The sequence below is a fragment of the Pseudorca crassidens genome, chromosome 20, assembly GCF_039906515.1.
Source record: "Pseudorca crassidens isolate mPseCra1 chromosome 20, mPseCra1.hap1, whole genome shotgun sequence".
NCBI lineage: Eukaryota > Metazoa > Chordata > Mammalia > Artiodactyla > Delphinidae > Pseudorca > Pseudorca crassidens.
In genome coordinates, this window is record NC_090315.1 from 11,526,792 (window position 1) to 11,545,030 (window position 18,239).

Here is an 18,239-nt window from a genome sequence, read left to right on the forward strand (position 1 = left end):
AAGAAGGCCTTTCTTTGAATGCCCTTTAAATTTAAGGCCAAGTGACAGTGGTATCATCCGCTCCAACAATAGCAACAGCAATAATAATAACCACCATAAAATACATGAATAATTAAATACATGCATATGGATCTCCGGGGCGGGGACACGCGAGTCCCACCGCCCCTGGTGCCCACCTCGATGGCGGGCAGCGTCTTGCTGGCCTCTGTGCTGCTCTCCCCGAGGATGCTGCCGGCCGAGCGGCCCTCGCACTCGTAGCGGAAGCGCATGCCGCGCTGCTTGGGCTGCTCGGTGATGATCAGGTGCGGCCGCGGCCCGGGGCCCGGAGCCGGGGGCACCAGCCGGCCCAGAGGGCAGCCCCAGGGCGGCGGCGTGGCCGGGGGCGGGGGCGCCGCGGCGCCCAGGGTGACGGTGCTCAGGGAGGCCGCCCCGCGAGACACCAGGCGCGGCAGCCCCTCGCCCGGGCCCGGCTGCGCCCCCTCCAGGCCGAAGCCATTCTCCTTGATGTACTCGTCGATGATCTCTGCGGGAGAAGCAAAACCTAGGGATGACGCTGATTGTCAAAGAAAAGGCTTTTTTTACCCCCAGACTTGTGCTGCTCTCGCCTTTTCCCGTCCGTTCATTTCTTCAAGACATATTTCTTGTGGGCCAAGGGCAGGGGCGTCAGCTCCGAACACAGAAAAGCCCCTGCCCTCCTTCTTGGAAACAGACGCATAGCGTCCCCCAGTTTCTTGAAGCCCAAAACCCCAGGGGTCGGCCTGGTTTCTCCTTCTCCTGCACCCTCCTGTCCACCCGCCTCCGAAACAGCTCCTGAACCCATGCCTCCATCACCTCTCACCTGGATCAAGGTAGAACCAAGTCACAGGTACCCCTGCCTCCATCTGGCCCCATTTAATAACAACGAGAATAACAGGTGCTCTGCCCAAGCCGTTCCCATCTCAGAAGGCAGCACCACCATCCGCGGTGCTCAAGCTGTAAGGACGCACATCTTTATCAGCTGCTTACGATCACACATCTGCTATGTCCAATCCATGAACTTCTGCCTCTACCTCGAATATACATTTACGTTCCCACCACCTGTCCCCACGCCCACTGCTCCCTCCCTGGGCCACCCTCCGTCATTCTCCATCTGAACCACTACTCCTGTTCCCCACCTCGCCTCTTCCAGTCTATCTGCCAAACACAGCCAGAGGGATCTGATGTCAGACCCTGTCCGCTTCTGAACAGAAGCCTCCAGTGGCTCCCATCTCCCTAAGAGTCAAAGTCAACACCTTCCCCATATAAAACTCTCCCCAAACTCCACTCATCTCAGGAAAACAGGACAAAGACAAAACCCACACCCCCGACCTTGGCCACAGAGCCTTCTGTGGACGGGCCCCCTCTGTCCTGGGCTTCTTGCCTCCCGCTGCCCCCTGTCATCATGCTCTGGCCTCTTTTCTGTCACTTGCACCCACCAAGCCCGGCCCTCCCTCTTCAGGGCATTGGACTGGCTCCTCCATCTGCCTGTTCCACGCTTCCCCCCATTCAACCCATGCTGGCTCCTTCTCATCCTTCCGGTCTCAGCCTACCTCTTCAGAAAGGCCCAATCTAGTGTGTTTTCCCCAGGCCCCTTGCTGTTTACTTCCTTAGCCCAGTCTAACGTTATTTTGTTCTTTATTCCTTTTCCTCCTGTCTCTGCCACTAGAGTATCAGTTCCAAGAGAGCAGGGACTTTGGTTCGTGGCTGAATTCCCGGTGCCTAGAACGGCGCCTGGCGTGCAGCAGGTGCTCAAGACAACTCATCGAAGGAATGAACAATAGTTGTAGCAACAGTAACTAATACTAAGGACGGCTGGCCTATGCTGAATCTTCACTAAGTGTCAAGCATTGCTAAGTACCCTGGGAGCACATGACTTTGTTAAAATCCCCCAGCAGTCCCAGAAGTCATACTGTGACCTCCTCCAACAAGGAAGGCCAAGGTCCCTCTCTGTGAGCACTTGGACTCCCCAGCCTCCCCCCAGAACTGCCCTGTGATACTCACCCAATTCATCTGTGGAAGGAAGAGAAAGAGAAAGGTGAGGTCCAGCAAGTGGTCAAGACTTTCATCTTTTAAGACAGATTCCCCAACCCCATCCCCTCCCGGAGCCCTTCCCCCTTCCTCCATCCTGGGAAATCCTGGGCTCTGACTCCCTGGGATATTAAGCCCTAACCCCCATCTCTCCCTCCTGGCCTACCCTCCCTTCAGCGACCAACGTTGGGGTCCCAGGGTCAGGCTACCCTCAAATGCCTCCCCCTAAAAACCTTTAGATCGGGGATTATGAAGCAGTGTTGAGAATCTAAGGAAAAGCCAAGGGTCTCATCACCAGGGGAAAAAATGGATGCCCAAGACTCTAAACAAAATGTGGGGGTGGAGCCCTCCCTAAAGCCCACCCTAGACCCTGGGAGATCACTTCCTGGTGTCTGAAGATCCAGGAAGGCTGATCCTTCGCTTCTAGGCAACCACCTCCCTCTGCGTCCCATGCCAGTCCCCAGCGGTACCCAGCCGGTATCCGGGATTTGCCCCTACTTCCTGAGGGGGGAATGACAGCAATGCTGGGGAAGCCCCTTATCACCTCCTCAGGAAAGCTCAGCCTGGAAGGGACCGTGAAGGATGGAAACCAACCTCCCATGATTCCACAGACAGAACAAGGGGAGTCCAGAGGGAGCAAGCAAGCCTGTGGGGTCACACAGCAAGGGAGGGCAGACCGGGGCCAGATGCCCCATCCAGGGTTGCCTGCGTTGGCCGCTGGCCACTGAATCGTTGCCAGCCTGCCCTGCTGCCAGACCTGTCCTCCTCCTCCACTCTCGGGGAGTGGCTCCCAGAGCCAGACCTTTGCTCCCTGGAAAGCAGTCTTCCCGCCCCGCTTATCTCATGTGATCTGTGAAGTCACCAGGGTGGGGAGGACATCCCCACTTGGTAGATGGGGACACTGAGGCTGGGAGAGAGGAAGGGACACGCTACAGATCACTGGCAGGGCCAACTTCAAGTCACTTCAACTTGGAAACACCTTCTCAGGCATTCGTGCTGGATGACCTGGGGATCCAAAGATGAGTTAGACTTTGAGCCCTCAAGGAGCTCCCAGGCTGTGAGGGGAAACTGAGGCCCGGGCAGCTGTGGCTGAAGCTTTGTACTGCCTCAGTTCAAATCCTGGCTCTGTTCCTTGCTAACCATGTGGCCTTGAGCCCATTACTTAAACTCTTTTTGTGCCTTGGTTTCTTCCTCTATAAAATGGACACAATAATAATGCTTGTCTGGTTGGGCTCTTTAATATACGGGAAGCACTTAGTACTGCCATAATAGTAGACGATACATAAATGCTGCTGTTGGGTAAGGTGTTGGGAGACATTATTTTATGGATGTGGGTAAATTGCTTCCCCTCTCTAGGCCTCAGATTGTCTGTCTATAAAATGGGGAGGTTGGAAGACATGGTTTCAGAGCACGGGGTGTGGAGTCACACAGATGTTAGTTTGAATCCCGGCTGTCACTTCTGGCTGTGTTGCCTTGGGAAAGTTGCCTAACCTCTCTGAGCCTCCTTCTCTATAAAAAGGTCTGCTATATCTCAGGCATTAACATGAGGATTTAGAAGCACACTGGGAAATTGCTTAGCACAGGGTCCGACACTTCAGGCCCTCAATAAAACTTAGCCATTATTATTATTATCTAAAATCCTCTTTCATCCAGGAAATGTTAGGGACTTCTCTTTATTCAGGGCTCAGCTCAACTAACAACCTGCCCCCCTCCCAAACTCCCACACAAACTTGCCACCATTCAGGGCCAGCCAGGATGGGCCACACTTGAGCAGCTGTCTTTCATGCCTCAGGGCCTTTGCACAGGCTGGTCTCTACCAGAATGCTCTTCCTTCCGACCTTTGCATGCCTCCTCCTCCCCTTTCAGGTCCCTGGTCAAATGTCACCTCCTAGATGGGTCTTCCCTGACTACTTTATCCAAGATAGCCCCCAGAACCCCCACTCCAGTCACTCACAGTTAGGTGCCTTGGTTTTATCATTTTCATGGCACTGGCTAGGATTTGACATGGCCTTATATTAGAGTGATTCATATCTGTCTCCTGTAGACTGTGAACACCAGAGAGTAGGAAACACACCTGCCCCATCCCCACTGTATACCCAGGGCCCAGTATGTGTTTGGCCCATCAAAATGAGGGAAAATTTCCCTCCCAGTCTATCTCAGTCGTTCTCCCATCCCCACCATGCTATTTAGGTGTCACTGATCCCAAGATTTGTTTAGGGCCTTTATATCACATTTTATAATCCTACATTTAATTCATTGTGTACATATCTGCTTCCACATCTAGGTAGGGAACCCTGTGAGGGCAGAGCCAGGGCTGTCTTGGTCACTGCTGAGTGCTCAGCACTGCTCAGCACAGGGCCAGGTATGCAATTGGAACTCAATAAATATCTGCTGAACGGATAACGTCAGAAATTACTCTCAATTGAAAGAAACCAAAGATCTAGGTCTTGGGTCAGAAAAGTCTCAACCTTGCTCTTGCCCAGAACCAGTGCTTGGCAGTACCTGTTCCCAATGCCATCTCCCACCTTTCACTATCTCCCAAACTCACAAACCTCTTAGAGAACCCGCAGGGCCTCCTCCTCAGCCACGCCAGCACTTCTGGGGTCCATCCCAAGATTTTACCTCTAGAGAGAGGTTCAGACCCAGCCCACTGGGGCCACTGAGTTTTCCTGGTGGCAGGACTCAATCCCTGCCCTCCAAATTCCAGCACATTTATGAGAGATGATGTCATCCTTTGGCCTTGCTTCTGCATTTCCTTGGGCAGCACTGAATTTTGGATGGCACAGGATGAGGGGCCTTAGAGACTAGTGGTTCTCAACACCTCTGGGGAAGTTGCTAGAAATGCAAACTCTTAGAGCCCATCCTGGAGCTACTGAATCAGAAACTCTGGAGGTGGGGCCCAAAACTCTGTTTTAACAGTTCTCTGGGTGACCCTTAACTGCGTGCCAGACACTGCTTTAATACTGTTATTGCTTTAATACTGATACTGTTTAGCTGTATCAGCTCATTGAATCCTCTCGGTCCCTCTGAGGCATTGATATTATGCCCATCCTACAGATGAGGAAGACTGAGGCCCAGAGAAGGGAAGTGACTTACAGTGAAGGGGTGGTGGCACCAGTATGTAATTATTACGCTCTGCACTACCATAGTGAATCTCTAAAGAGGACTCTCTTAGAGAGTGAATAGGTGGTTAGTTTTACTTCCCCAGCTCCCTATCACCCGGGAGGTAGGGGCATCTGGGGACCCCATCTCAACGGGCAGGGAGGGATACAGGCTGAGGAAAGCTGAGGTAGACCTCCGCAAAACCCCCAGACAGAGGCGTACACAACGCCACCTCCATAGGATTCCTCCTGCCCCATCCTGAGCGTGCAGATGGGCAGGAACTGTGGAGGGCTGCTCACCCGTGGTCCTGGAAACGGCGAGCGAGAGCGAGGAGAGGTCCGCGGCCCCTGCAGGGATGGAGGCATGTCTCAGGAGGTGATAGTAATACGGCGGGAGAACCAGAGAATCTCCCAAGCCCCACCCCGTTCCTCTCCTGGCCCCGCCCCTTTGGAGCATGCCCCTCACCCTTCTAGCCCGCATGGTCCGGCCTTCCTTCCTTAACTCATGGACAGGTTCCCTAGTTTCTGTCAGTCACCCCACCCTTCATCACACTCAGGCCCTGCTCCTTCTCTCCCTTAAGAAGGCTGAGAAGGGCCTGGAGGAGCTCTTCTCAGCCTCAGTTAGGAAAGCCCCCACCCTCTTCCTTATTTCAGTGTCAGACCCTCCCTCTTCACTTTTCCAGTGTCAGGCCCGTCCCCTTCTCCCTCAGACCCTGCCACATCTCTCCAAAGGCAAGCCCCACCTCCTCTTTCTTCTCTGAGTCAGACCCCGCCCTCTTTTTTTCAGAGCAGGCCCTCCCCCTTCTCTTTGCCAGAGTCGGGCCCGCCTCTTCTCCCTCTCCGAGTACGGCCCCGCTCCCGTATCTCCCTTAAGCCCCGCCCCTTACTCTGAGTAGGTGAGACCTTGCTTCTTTGAGTTTAGGTCCCGCCCTCTTCTCGCACTCTTGGTCAGGCCCCGCCCCCTTCTGTGGGCCAGGCTTCTCCTTTTTCTCCCTCTCTGTGTCTGGCCACGCCCAGTCCCTCCGGAGCAGCTCCCGCTCCTCCTTCTCCGAGTCAGGCTCTGCCCCTCCCCTCTCGTAGTCGGGCCCCGCCCCCTTCTTTGCCTCAGGGTCAGGCCCCGCCCCCTTCTCACTCTCTAGTGGGACGTCTCTCTCTTACCTTGGACCGGACCCGGTCACCATCCTCTGCCTCCTTCCTTCCCTTTGATATAGTGTCCCCGGTACCGTCACACTCTCCCCGCAAAACCCCTAAGACTCCTGTAGGAACCCCTAGACCACTCCAGGGCCCCAGGCCTCCCGCATCTCCAGTCCCGCCCCAGACTCCTCTCTTGAACCCCGGCCCCTCTTACCCAAGGCCCCCAGCTCCGGCGCAGCGGACGATCTGGCGACGCGGCGACTCGGCATGGCCCAACCAGTGGGGACTGACGGCCCGGAGGCCAGCCCAGACCAAAACACACACACGCGGGCAGGCCGAGCGGCCAGGTGGCACGGTCTGGCGGACGATCGCGGGTCGGGAGAGCGACGCAGGGGCTGGGGCCGCAGGCCGGGCTGGACGCGCGGCGCCCGGGTTGCGGGGGGCGCCGGGCCGGGCCGGGCGGGCGGCGGGCGGGGGCGGGGCGGCGGAATTCCCCGGCGCCGCCGGCCTGCGCGCTCATTGGCCTGCACCCTGTCGTTACGTCACGCCAGGGAAACGGGAAAACCCCCACGCGTCACGTGGCCTCGGGGGCGGGGTCGGCCGGGAAGAGGAGGCCGGGGCACAGGAGGGGCCCGGCCCGCGACGATGCCCATTGCTCTGGTGGAGACCACTGAGTCCTGCTTGGGGCCACTCACAACCTACCCATGGAGCAAGTAAGAAGACTGAGGCCTGCCCACCCCAGGTCTGCCAACCGGACTTGACCTGTTGTTTCTCTGTCTCGAAGGGAAGCTTTGGGATCAGGAGGTTACCAGAGCTCCACAGCTGCCGATGATAATCTTTTCGAAACCTCCATGGTCTTCTACAGCTCAGTTCCTTAACCTGAGTAAATCAGGAGTGATCCTACGTAAAAGTTTAAAGCTAGGATGTCAGCTGTAGGACTTGTCTGTTTTGTTCCTTGCTGTATCCCCAGCACCCAGAACGGCGCTTGAAAAACAGTAGGTGCCCAATAAGTTTTTACTAAGTGAATGGATGGATGTTTTTTTCCTCCCCACAGCTCCTCCAAGTTTCCTAATAGCCCGTAGCACTTTCAGCTCAAAGGCTCAGTAACTTAGTCCAGGAATGGTAACAGTGTAGCCCCCAGGATACATATTGAGCTGAGTGCCTGACCCCTGGGCTTACCTGGGGGCCTCACAGATACCTCACACCTTGCACCAGCATCAGAGGAAGGTGATAGAATTGGAATTACTGCAGAGAGGAGGAGACTGAGGCTCAAAGAGGGGCAGCCATTTGGTTAGATCACATTTCTAGGCCTATTCCTAAGAAAGATGGGATGACATTAGGTCCCAGCTTGGATGCCGGGCACCCTCAGACCACAGAGCCAAGGTTTGATGTCCTCTGTCTCCCTGTGAAAAGTTGGAGTGTTCCATTCCTACTCTTCATGGCCTACATGGACTCACTGATTCAGTCGACATACATTTATTGAGCACCTGCTGTGTGCCAGGGCCTGCACTGGGTACTCAGGCACAGCGCTCACCAAGCCAGCCCTGGCACCTGCTCGTAGGAGGCAGACTAGTCTACAACAGTTCTCAAGGTTGTGGCCCAGCCCTTCAGGTGATATGATGCAAGCCCAAGCTGGAGAACTACTGCTATAATGCAAAATATGGAGCAGACTTTTTCTGCAAAGGGCCAGATAGAAAATATGCTCTGCTTTAGGCTTTAAGGGCCAGACAGTTTCAAAACTCAACTCTGCCATAGCACAAAATCTGCCAAACACCATACAGAAACAACGAGCATGACTGTGCTCCAATAAAACGTTATTTTATGGACACTGAAATTTGCCTTTTGTATAACTTTTATGTGAAACAAAATATTCTTCTTGAGATTTTCTCCAACCACTTAAAACATCTAAAAATTACAGAAAAACTGGAAAATGCTGGTTTGGGCCTGCAGGCTGTAGTCTGCATATGACAAGGGCATTGCCAGAAACGCTATGATTTGAAGGTTCAGAATCAGCCTGCCTAAGTTCAAATCCTAGGTCTGTCACTTACTAGGAGGCCTCAGGAAACTGACTTCATCTCTGTAAGCCTCTGTTTCCTCATCTGTAAAATGGGTGTAATAGGATGGTTGTGAGGATTAAATACTAATAATAGTTGACACGTATAGACCTCTTTCATATGCTAGGCGCTGTTCTAGCACTTTATGTCACATTACTTTGTGAGACTTCGGACACATTGCTTAATTTCTCTGGGTTTCAGTTTTCTCATCTGCTCTTGTGAACATTTGACTTAGAGTCATTGCACATAGGGTAACAGTACCAGGCACTGCTCCAAAAGCTGGAGACACAGCACACAACACAATAGACAAAAGCCCCTGCCATCATGGAACTGAAATCCAAGTGGGGGAGACAGATGGAAAAGAGATAAGCAAATATATGTCTGATGGTGATGGCAGTCTTACAGACGATTAAAGCAGGATACATGGTTTGAGTTTGAAGGGTGATATTTGGGTTAGGAAGTTTAGGGAGGGTCTAAGGTGACATCTGAGCAGACAGCTGAGACAGTGAAGGATCCACGTGGATATCTAGGGAAGAGTGTTCAAGGCACAGGGAAGAGCAAGTGCAAAGGCCCTGAGGTGGGAACATGCATGGCAATGTTGAAGGAACAAATCGCAAGGAGGCTGGAGTGGAGGGACAGCTGGGGAAGTAGTGGAGATGGGTAATATTAAATTTAAGGAAGCGAACCACACGCAGCACTTAGACTAGAGCTTGGCTCATGATATAACTGTTGAATAGTGGCTCCTACGTGTAGGAGTAGGAGCCTACCTGATTCCCCTCTGCCCCTTGAAATGTCAGGCCTCACAACTGTTTGTTGGGTCAACGGCTGAAAGGACACATCAGAAATCCTCAGCGTTCAGGATTTCTGTGGGGGTCTGAGCCCCATGAGGGCAGGCCTGGGGCTGTCTTGATCCCTGCTGTGTACACAGAACCCCCAGCTCAAAGCAATGTCCAGGGGAGGGGCTCAGGAAACATTTGTTGACTGACTGTATGTCAGTCTCTCCACCGATGTCTTAATGCAGACCTCATCAAGGTCCACACTTCTGGCTGTGTGCCTGTGTCTGTGAAAGTCAGGATTATGCAAACATGCACTCAGCAAATGATCCCAGAGCGACTCCTCTTGTGCTGTGGACACAGCAGTGACCAAGACAGCTCTGGCTCTGTCCTCACAGGGCTCAGTCCAGTGGAGAAAGACCTGTCTCCAGGTAGTGATGACCCACAGCAGGCAGGGCTGGGATGTGGGAACCCAGGGAGCTGGTGGGTGGGGGGCAGTGTCCCAGAGGAGGTGGTCAGGAAGGGTTTCCTGGACGAGGAGCCATGGAGCTACAAACTGGAGGATGCATAGGGCAAGGTGAAGAGTTGCGTGCCTGGAGGTGTCTCAGTTTAGGGAAGGGTGCCAGGAGGTAAGCAGTCACAGCTAGTTAGAGCAAGGGAGATGAGGCTGTAGGAGTTAGTAAGTCCCCTCCCCCCAAGGTATCGTTCACCACAGTTAGCAGCCTGGGCTCTTCTCCCAAGGGTACTGGGGAGCCATGGTAGGTTCTGAACAAAGAACGGGCAGGGTCAAGTTTGTGCTTCAGAAAGTTCTAGCTGCTGGGGACTTCCCTGGTTGGTCAGTGGTTAAGAATCCTCCTGCCAATGCAGGGGACATGGGTTCCATCCCTGGTCCAGGAAGATCCCACATGCCGCGGAGCAACTAAGCCCGTGCGCCACAGCTACTGAAGCCTGTGCGCCTATAGCCCATGTTCCGCAACAAGGGAAGCCACCACACTGAGAAGCCAGCACACTGCAACGAAGCTCGCCGCAACTAGAGAAGGCCCGCGCGCAGCAACAAAGACCCAAATCAGCCAAAAATAAATTTTTAAAAAATGGTTAAGATGGTAAAAAAAAAAAAAAAAAAAAAAAAGACTCCATGCTTCCACTGCAGGAAGCACTAACTTCCACTTAGTTCCTGGTCCAGGAACTAAGATCCCACACGTGGCCCGGGCTGGATGAAAAGTGAATGGGAGGAGCAGGGGACCAGGGAGGAGGCTGAGCTAGGATCCCAGCCTATGAGGAGGAGCCAGGACCGGGTGGTCTCAGTGCAAGTGAAGAGGTGAGAATGCCAAGCAATTGTGGGGTACAGCTGACAGGCCCTGCCAAAGACTGTGGGATGAGGATTTGGGCAGGGGGTAGGCCAGTGAGTTTAGGTGGCCTGAAAGCCGACACCCGGCTTGGTTCTATGAGCTCAGCAGGGGAGGGAGTAGAGCACATCTGTGGCTGACTCAGCGATGGAGCCTGCAGAGTGTGTGTGTACATAGGTGTCTGCACACAACTCTCCTGGGACCTCGTGGATTCCCTGCCTGGCTCTGCAGGGCACTGTGGTGGTGGAGCCCAGGGGAACTTGGCTTGGTTCCCAGCCCCGGGCCTCCTCTCCCAGAAGTGTTGATGAGAACACCCACCCCCCAAAAAAAACCTGGGAATGTGGGGTCCCAACCCCTCAGAGTGCAGGGTCACCCAGGGGCCTCAGTCTCCTCATCCATAAAGTGGGTGAACAGTTCTGGAACCCAGCTTGCTGGGAAGGCATACGCGCCACATACTAAGAGTCTGGCTGGGTCCTTGGCACAGGCAGCCCTGAGGGTGCTGATGACACCCCAAAAGCTATGACTGCTACAGCTGGGCACCACTCTGAGCCAGGATTCACTCCCAGGGTCCCCTGGAGACGAGCTCATAAGCCCAGAGAAGCAAGGTCAGGCAGCCAAGGTCCCAGGATTGCTGAACAAGGCAGGCTAATGGGACGGCATCAGTGGTGGGTAGACGCTCCTGCCCTGCCGGGCTGTGTGAGGCCAGGAGATAATCAGTGGCACAGGCGAGGCTCCGCGCCTCGGCGGGTCTCGTGGTTAAGAACACTGGTGCGGTGAGGTCGTGGCGAGCAGCTTCCCAATCTGTGAAATGGGGACGGTTACGAAGCCCCCTCAGGGGGCTCCTGGGAGAGGGAGGAGGAGGAGAAAGGGCCTGGCCCAGAGGGTCACTGTCCCCAGTTTAGCATGTCCCGCGTCCTGCAGGTCTCCGTCTCCCTGCCAGACTCAGGAGAGACACCCCCACCTGCTCTCCAAGGTGGCAGGGGAAGGAAGGCACAAGGCGGGGGGCTCTGTTGAGTTTAAGTTAAACACCCATATGAATTTATTAAATCCAGACTGTGTTAAAGGGCGGCGGTCTGGGAGGAGGGAGTGGTGGGGGATCGAGGGACAAGATGATGGACGGCCGTGGGTGTCCCAAAGAGGGGCCCGGCCCCTGCCCCGCCTGGCCCACCCCCTCGGCAGTGCCATGTCAGCTTCACCATGATTCCTGATGGTGTTGGGCTGGCGGGGCGAGATGGCTGGAAACACAGAGGGACAGACAGATGGTGCCTCCACAAACGACGCGCCCTGGCCCCCACACCACACACCGGGCCCCAGCCCGATCTGTCCAGGGAAGCGGCGACCAGGAGGGGAGGCGAGGGGGCCGGGGGGGTGGGGGTCACCAGGAGCGGCTAATCCCTTTTTTTGTCCTCTGCTGGCTTTGGAGGGGCTTCCTGGGGCTCGCTGTCAGAGCTGGCCCCCTGGGTGGGCCTGGTGGGCGGGGGTGTGGAGGCCTCCTCCCTGGCGGCGGCGGTGGTCGTGGCGGGGGCGGGGGCCGGCGGGAGGGCCCCTGCTGCTGTCGGGGCCTCGCCACTCATGCCAAACTCGTTCACCCGCGTGGGGTCGACGCGGTAGATCCACCGTTGGTAGAGGTAGATGAAGAAGACCACATCTGGGGGTGGGGCGAGGGGGCAGCGTGAGGGGAAGGGGCAGGGCCCACCGGCTCACTGTCAGACTCGGGGCAGGGGGTCCTGCGAAGAGTGGGCTGAGCCCCCAGGCTGAGGCCGGCGCGCCTCCCTCAGACCAGGGCCCTGCCCGTGCCCAGCTCTGGTGGGAGCCTGCCGGCCAGCCCACCCACCTGCCCACCGGGCCTCACCGTCCCGCAGGCAGCCGATCCGGTACATAACAGGCATCTTGATGACAAAGGCGAACAGGTCATCAATGAAGGTGTTGAGGGCCTTGTAGGTGAGCATGCGCCAGGGCAGGTGGGCCACAGACTTGAGCTTGTAGTTGATGAAGAGTTGGGGTGTCATGGTGATGAAGCCTGCGCGGTGAGGAAGGGGCATCCATGAGCAGAGGAAGGGGCGTCCTGACCCTCCACCTCTTTGACTGCATTTCTGGCCTCTGTCCCTTCACTCACTCTGTCCCAGCCACACTGGCCCCCGTGCTGCTTCCAACACCCCAGGCACATCCTACCTCAGGGCCTTCGGACTTGCTCTGCCTTCTGACAGATCTCTGCACAGCTCCTTCCTTGGCACCTTTCAGGCCTCAGTTTACGTATCATCTCCTCGGAGAGGTGATGATGGAGGTCAGGGACACCTGACCAGCCTCCATGGCCCTCTCACCCTGGCCCCTTCAGAGCACTCATCACAGGCTGTAACTCACTTGTCTGTTTACTCTGTCCGTTCCCCTGAGGACGAGGACTGAAATGCACTGTCCAAGGCTTCCCGGAAGCCCTCCCTGACTCCCAACACCGGACCGGGCACCTCTCTGAGGCTGTCCACGTGCCATCCCTGCTCCCCCTGAAGTGTCCCTGTCTGGAGACAGGTCTGTCTCCCGCACTGGACCCCAAGTGCCGGGAGGGCGGGGCCAGGCTGACTCGCTCACTGCCGAGGCCCAGCACGGCCCAGCACGCGGCTGAGGACTGCTGCTGGACGCCTGCCCTGACTGCGGGGGCCGCGTATGGTGAGGGCCTGCTCACCGAAGGTCAGCAGGAAGCCATAGAGCATGCTGAGCACCCAGGAGTACCAGCCCTTGTGCTCCAGGTACAGGAGGCTGTAGACGGCATAGCAGCCCAGGAGTGGGAAGAGGATCCAAGACAGGTACCGGAACGCCATCTGTGGGGCACAAGGTGGGGCTGGGACCCAGCTCCTTGGGCCCCACCTGGCACCCCTGCTCCCCACCCTCACACACCCACACCTGGTCTGGCAGGCCAGCCCGGGGGAATTTCCAGGTGGCCCTGGGAACTCTGGACTCGGCCAGGAAGTATATGTGGCAGCCAGGGGACACTAGAGGGTATGATGCAAGCCATGAAGCATGGGGCTTTCAGCCGACAGGCAGACATCCTAGCCATGTCCTGGGTCCCCAGGAGCGTGTGGGTACCTGCAGACCCTCCCTGAGGCCCACTGTGGGGGACACTCACATCGTCATACACTTTGGTCGAAGACTCAACGTATGTTGACTTGTCTTTGAAGGTTGGGCGGGGGAAGAGTCCTGCCACCTTGTGCTCCCGGTCCAGCTGCGGACAGGGAGGGAGATTGCAGTCAGCTGCCACGCTGGCTCCTGTCCCCCAAGCCAGTTCCAGCTCCTGCCCTTCCCCACCGTTCCCAGTTCCCCTGCCCCACGTGTGACCCGAAAAATCCCCTGGTGCGAAAATCCCCTTGGTCTTGGGAGTGTGGCAGGCATTGGGAATCCCCTAGGGGCCAGCTCCAGGGTCTGGCTGGGCCACACGACCCTGCTCCCAAACCCTGGCAGCTTCTGAAACAGCATGGCAGCCTGGCCTTACCCGGACATCCATGACCTTGGTGATCTTCCAGAGGTCGATAAGGACCCCGATGAAGACGCTGACCTGGACCACGAAGTTGGTCTCATTGTCCAGGATATAGAGGAGGACCACGAAAGACTGGAAGACGCCAAAGAAGACGGAGCGCACGGACAGGCCCTCCAGGGACTGCCGGCTGTTCCAGAACTGGATATCTGTGCACAGGAGTTGGGGAGGAAGCCAGGAGGGTGAGGAGCCCCCGAGTCCCTCCCGCAGCTCCCTCAAGCCCCGTCCTCCGTCCTCCTCACACCCCCGGGGCGGCGCTGGGTATGCCACGGGAGGAGGGTGCACACTACTCCCCCTTGCGGTGAGAGTCTGCTCCACAGGCGCCAGCCGGAGCCCCAGGCAGGCAGGATCTCTGCAGCCTCACACTGGACACACCCTGCCCCCCAGGGTGCGGTCGGTCCCTTGCCTGGCAGTGACGGTGGCGAAGACTGCTGCCATGTGCCACATCCCTAAGGCCACACAGCCTGACCCGGCGGAATCTGCATGGAAGCCGGGTCTGTGTGACAACAGACCTGAGCTGTCCGCCGTGGCACCGTGGCGCCTCCGCTGGGTGGGAAGGTCTGGGACATGCACTTCAAGACCACCTCTTCCAGCCCACCACCCCGAACCTGTGAAGGAACCAGCCCACATTCCCTGGCGGTCCAGTGGTTAAGACTCCGCGCTTTCACTGCAGTGGGCGTGGGTTTAATCCCTGGTCAGGGCACTAAGATCCCGCATGCCGCGAGATGTGGCCAAAAAAAAAAAAAAAAAAAAAGGGGACCGGCCCACAGACACGCTCAGGACATGCACAGGGGGCCATGGGCTCTGCTCTCCAACCAGAGCTTCTTCCAGTACTACTCTCCCGGGCCCCCGCCACCCCCCACAGGGCCCAGCTCAGCCCCTCTCCCAGCCCTGGTCTTCCCATCGGCCAGACGAGGAAAACGGCACCGCTGGACTCTGCCTGGGCTGTGTGTCCAACACCTGCCGCCACAGCAGGCCGACCCAGCACGATGCCCGTCTTCCAGGCGAGAAGCCATGCCCGAGGTCACACAGGGGCGAGACCCGGGTGCTGGCCACCCCTCCGGCTCTGACTCTGATTCCAGAGCTCCAGCACACCCGGTAGGCTTACATCTCTCCCTTCAAACCATCAGACCCTGAGGAGATATGAAGGGGATACTCACAGGAGCCCCCCCAATCCTAACTGGGAAGAATGCGTCTGAAGACAGGGTTCTGGTGGGGGTGGGTGGATCCGAGTTCTGCCTCAGACCAGAGAGGCAGCAAGCACGGGGTGTAAGGCCGGGCTCGCCCAGGGCCCATGCCCTTGCTCTGTGACCCTGAGCAAGTAACGACCCCCTCTGTGCCTTCATCTGTCATTAGGGAAAAAGGGACCCTAGGGACCCAGCTTGCAGTCAGCAAGAGCGTTTGCAAGCATGCGCCCACCTGGCACAGCCAGGGCTCCACGCACCACGGCTAACACATGCCTCCCTACTGGGGTGAGCACCACTTACTGTTTGGTTTTGATGTCATAATTTTCCAGAAGGTAACTCAATCATGGCAATGTCCTCTTAATAAGAATGATGATGATAATAATAATACCCATTACTACTGCCACCTCCAGAAGCTGCAGAGCAGCAGGCCTCCTTCAGACCAGGGTTCTCTAGGACAAGGAAGAAGTGGCCAGCAGGGCCTGGAGTACGGAGAAGGCTGCCTGGATCTAAATCCTGGCCTTGCCACTTGGGAGCTGTGTGACTGTGGGCAGGTAACCAACCTCCCCAAGCCTCCGGGTCCTTGCTATGATAGTGGGGGTAACGACGCTTCCTCACGGGGCTGTGGCTGCAGGGCTCAATGCGCTCACTGGAGGGCGTTCCAACCGTGCCTGGCATGTGGCCGGTCCCCCTCAAACGCTGGCCATCACCACTGCTGGCCTTTGGAACCGCGGGGCCCTCTGGGACAGGGCTGTCACTTTCCCACTCAGGTGGGCCCTGTCCACTCAACCCGAGGGGTCTTCCCCAACAGGTGGCCTGCCGGGCAGGGCGGCAGAAGCAGCTCTGGGGCTTCCCTGCTCCCCGCCTTGGAGTTCCCCGGCCCTGCTTCCTGGCGGCTGTCCTGGCCTTTGCCAGAACGCCAGGCCCAGCCCCTCCCCCAGCGCCACGCCCGGTAGATGGGAGTTTCTGGGCTGGGAGTTGGCGGCTGCTCACCAGGCCTCTGGAGTGGGGCTGACAGGCCCCAGGTAGGGGGAGGGCCCAAGAGGAAGAGGGAGGGAGCAGGCCCTATCCTCCCACCACACACCCCCTTGTCCCCAGTCCCCCACGGCCTCTCACGGGGCCCAGGGTCCCACCCTTACCGTTCTTGAAGGCCAGGAACTCAAAGACACTGTGGACAATGGACACGATGATGGTGAGCGCCAGCAGGTAGGGGTTGGTCTCTAGGAGGGCAACCTGGGGTGGGGGTGGGGGAGATGCTGTGAGCGCTGCCGTGCCCTCATCAGCCGACCCATCTCTCCTTGCTCTGGGCCCCGGAAGAACCTCCTGATATTCCCCAGACCTGACCCCAGGGCTTCCCAGCGGGGTGTGGTGCTGGCCGGGAGGAGAGCAGGTCAGAGATGGGTAGATGCGCACAGAGAGGTGGGCGAGGGATGCACGGAGAGGGAGGGAGAAAGATGGAGACAGAGGAGAGATGGGGAGACAGTGATGGGGGTAGGCAGAGAAATAACTGAGAGAGATGAAGGGACTGTCAGAGCCAGGGACAGAAACCCAACACCAAAGACAGCCCCGGGCAAGCACAGACCAGGCTCAACAAGACAGACACAGGCAGAGAAGAATATTCAAGGACACAGTGAGAGGGAGCAGACACATGGAGTCAGAGCCCAAAGTCAGGGAGGCACAACATGGGGCCGAAGAAGCAGGGAGGGGTAGATCCAGACCCTGAGGGCCAGGCCTTGCAAACAGAAAAGCCGTGACAAGGAGGACCATGGGGACTTCCCTGGTGGCGCAGTGGTTAAGAATCCGCCTGCCAATGCAGGGCACACGGGTTCGAGCCCTGGTCTGGGAAGATCCCACGTACCGCGGAGCAAATAAGCCCCTGAGCCACAGCTACTGAGCCTGCGCTCTAGAGCCCGTGAGCCACAACTAGTGAGCCTGTGCTCCGCAACAAGAGAAGCCACTACAATGAGAAGCCCGCGCACCGCAACAAAGAGTAGCGCCCACTCACTGCAACTAGAAAAAGCCCGTGAGCAGCAGTGAAGACCCAACGCAGCCAAAAATAAGTAAATAAATGTAAAAAAAAAAAAAAAGGAGGACCGTGGAAGCCTCAGAGGCAGGACCCCCAGAGTCAGCCAGAGCCAGAGGGCCGAGTGCGTTTCCTGCCCACTGCAGGGAGGGCGGCTGGGAGGTTGTGAAACTGTGGGCAGGGGAGCATCCGCTCGCAGCCCCCAGGCCATCGGCCTGGCCCACTTCCCCTTCCCCTCCTGCCGCCAGGAAGGGGCTGGGAGCCTCCCGCCACCCCCCCCCCACCTTCACCGAGTCCTGCTCCTCATCTGACTGCTCGTACAGCTCGTCGCCCAGGAAGTTCCAGGGCGACTTGGTGCTCTGGGCAGCGTAGAGCTGCCAGCGCCAGAGCGAGAGCGGGCAGAAGGAGACGCGGAGGGGCAGGCTGGCCAGACTCTCGTTGATGGGGTAGTAGTCCTTCTGCAGGTTCCAGTAGTCGTTGAAGTAGATGATGGGGTAGTAGTCACCGCTCACGGCATCAAACTTCACATCTGCAGGCACACGGGGCAGGGGTTACCGCTCAGCCTGGACCAGAGGCCACAGGCACCCACGGGGGTGGGGAGACCCCTCAGCCTCCGAGGACAAAGGTGTCAAATTCGGATGTTTGCAGGGATCCAGTGGGGCCCCTGGGACAGAGACTGGGGCACAGGGAACATTTCTGGGCTGTGCCAAGGAGTCAGGGAGAGGGCAGGCTAGGGAGGGCTGGGTAGGCCCTGGCTGAAGGGGACAGCTGCAGCTCAGCTCCAGACTGTGGCTGCCCCGAGGCTCTCCACTCGTCAGGCTTCAGTAAAATAAGTCAAAAACCTGGGTTCCTAAGTGATGCTGCCCCAATTTCCAAGGCTGGCAACGGATGCACCTTTTCCGAAAAAAGCTCATGGCTAGATGAGACCAGTTTGGACACAAGGTGGTCAGGGCTGGGGTCACCAGGGGGTGTGGGAGGAAGAGAAAGGGGAGTGTCTAGAGGGGCAGGGCAGGAAGCTTGGGAGGGTGGAGACCTAGTCAGAGATCTCGGGCTGG

The 18,239-nt window shown here is 57.3% G+C and overlaps 2 protein-coding genes across 3 annotated transcripts in view; both read right to left on the reverse strand.

Moving 5' to 3' along the window:
• The window catches only part of RELB (RELB proto-oncogene, NF-kB subunit), a 29,270-nt gene extending 22,576 nt beyond the window's left edge, over positions 1–6,694 (reverse strand). The window contains exons 1-3 of one of the 2 annotated variants that reach the window (XM_067720715.1): positions 6,496–6,694; positions 5,448–5,495; positions 177–523 (exon numbers count right to left, since the gene is read on the reverse strand). In XM_067720715.1, the coding sequence (XP_067576816.1) occupies positions 177–523; positions 5,448–5,495; positions 6,496–6,550 (450 nt within the window). In that variant the 5' untranslated portion in view covers positions 6,551–6,694. Of the gene's footprint in view, positions 1–176; positions 524–838; positions 5,496–6,495 lie in introns of both variants that reach the window. The other variant, XM_067720716.1, reaches the window with a different exon arrangement.
• Positions 6,695–11,464: 4,770 nt separating this feature from the next.
• Positions 11,465–18,239, reverse strand: part of CLPTM1 (CLPTM1 regulator of GABA type A receptor forward trafficking) — a 28,281-nt gene continuing 21,506 nt past the window's right edge. The window contains exons 8-14 of the mRNA XM_067720882.1: positions 17,469–17,713; positions 16,301–16,394; positions 13,936–14,126; positions 13,573–13,668; positions 13,132–13,267; positions 12,307–12,474; positions 11,465–12,102 (exon numbers count right to left, since the gene is read on the reverse strand). Of these exons, the coding sequence (XP_067576983.1) occupies positions 11,843–12,102; positions 12,307–12,474; positions 13,132–13,267; positions 13,573–13,668; positions 13,936–14,126; positions 16,301–16,394; positions 17,469–17,713 (1,190 nt within the window). The 3' untranslated portion in view covers positions 11,465–11,842. The remainder of the gene's footprint in view (positions 12,103–12,306; positions 12,475–13,131; positions 13,268–13,572; positions 13,669–13,935; positions 14,127–16,300; positions 16,395–17,468; positions 17,714–18,239) is intronic.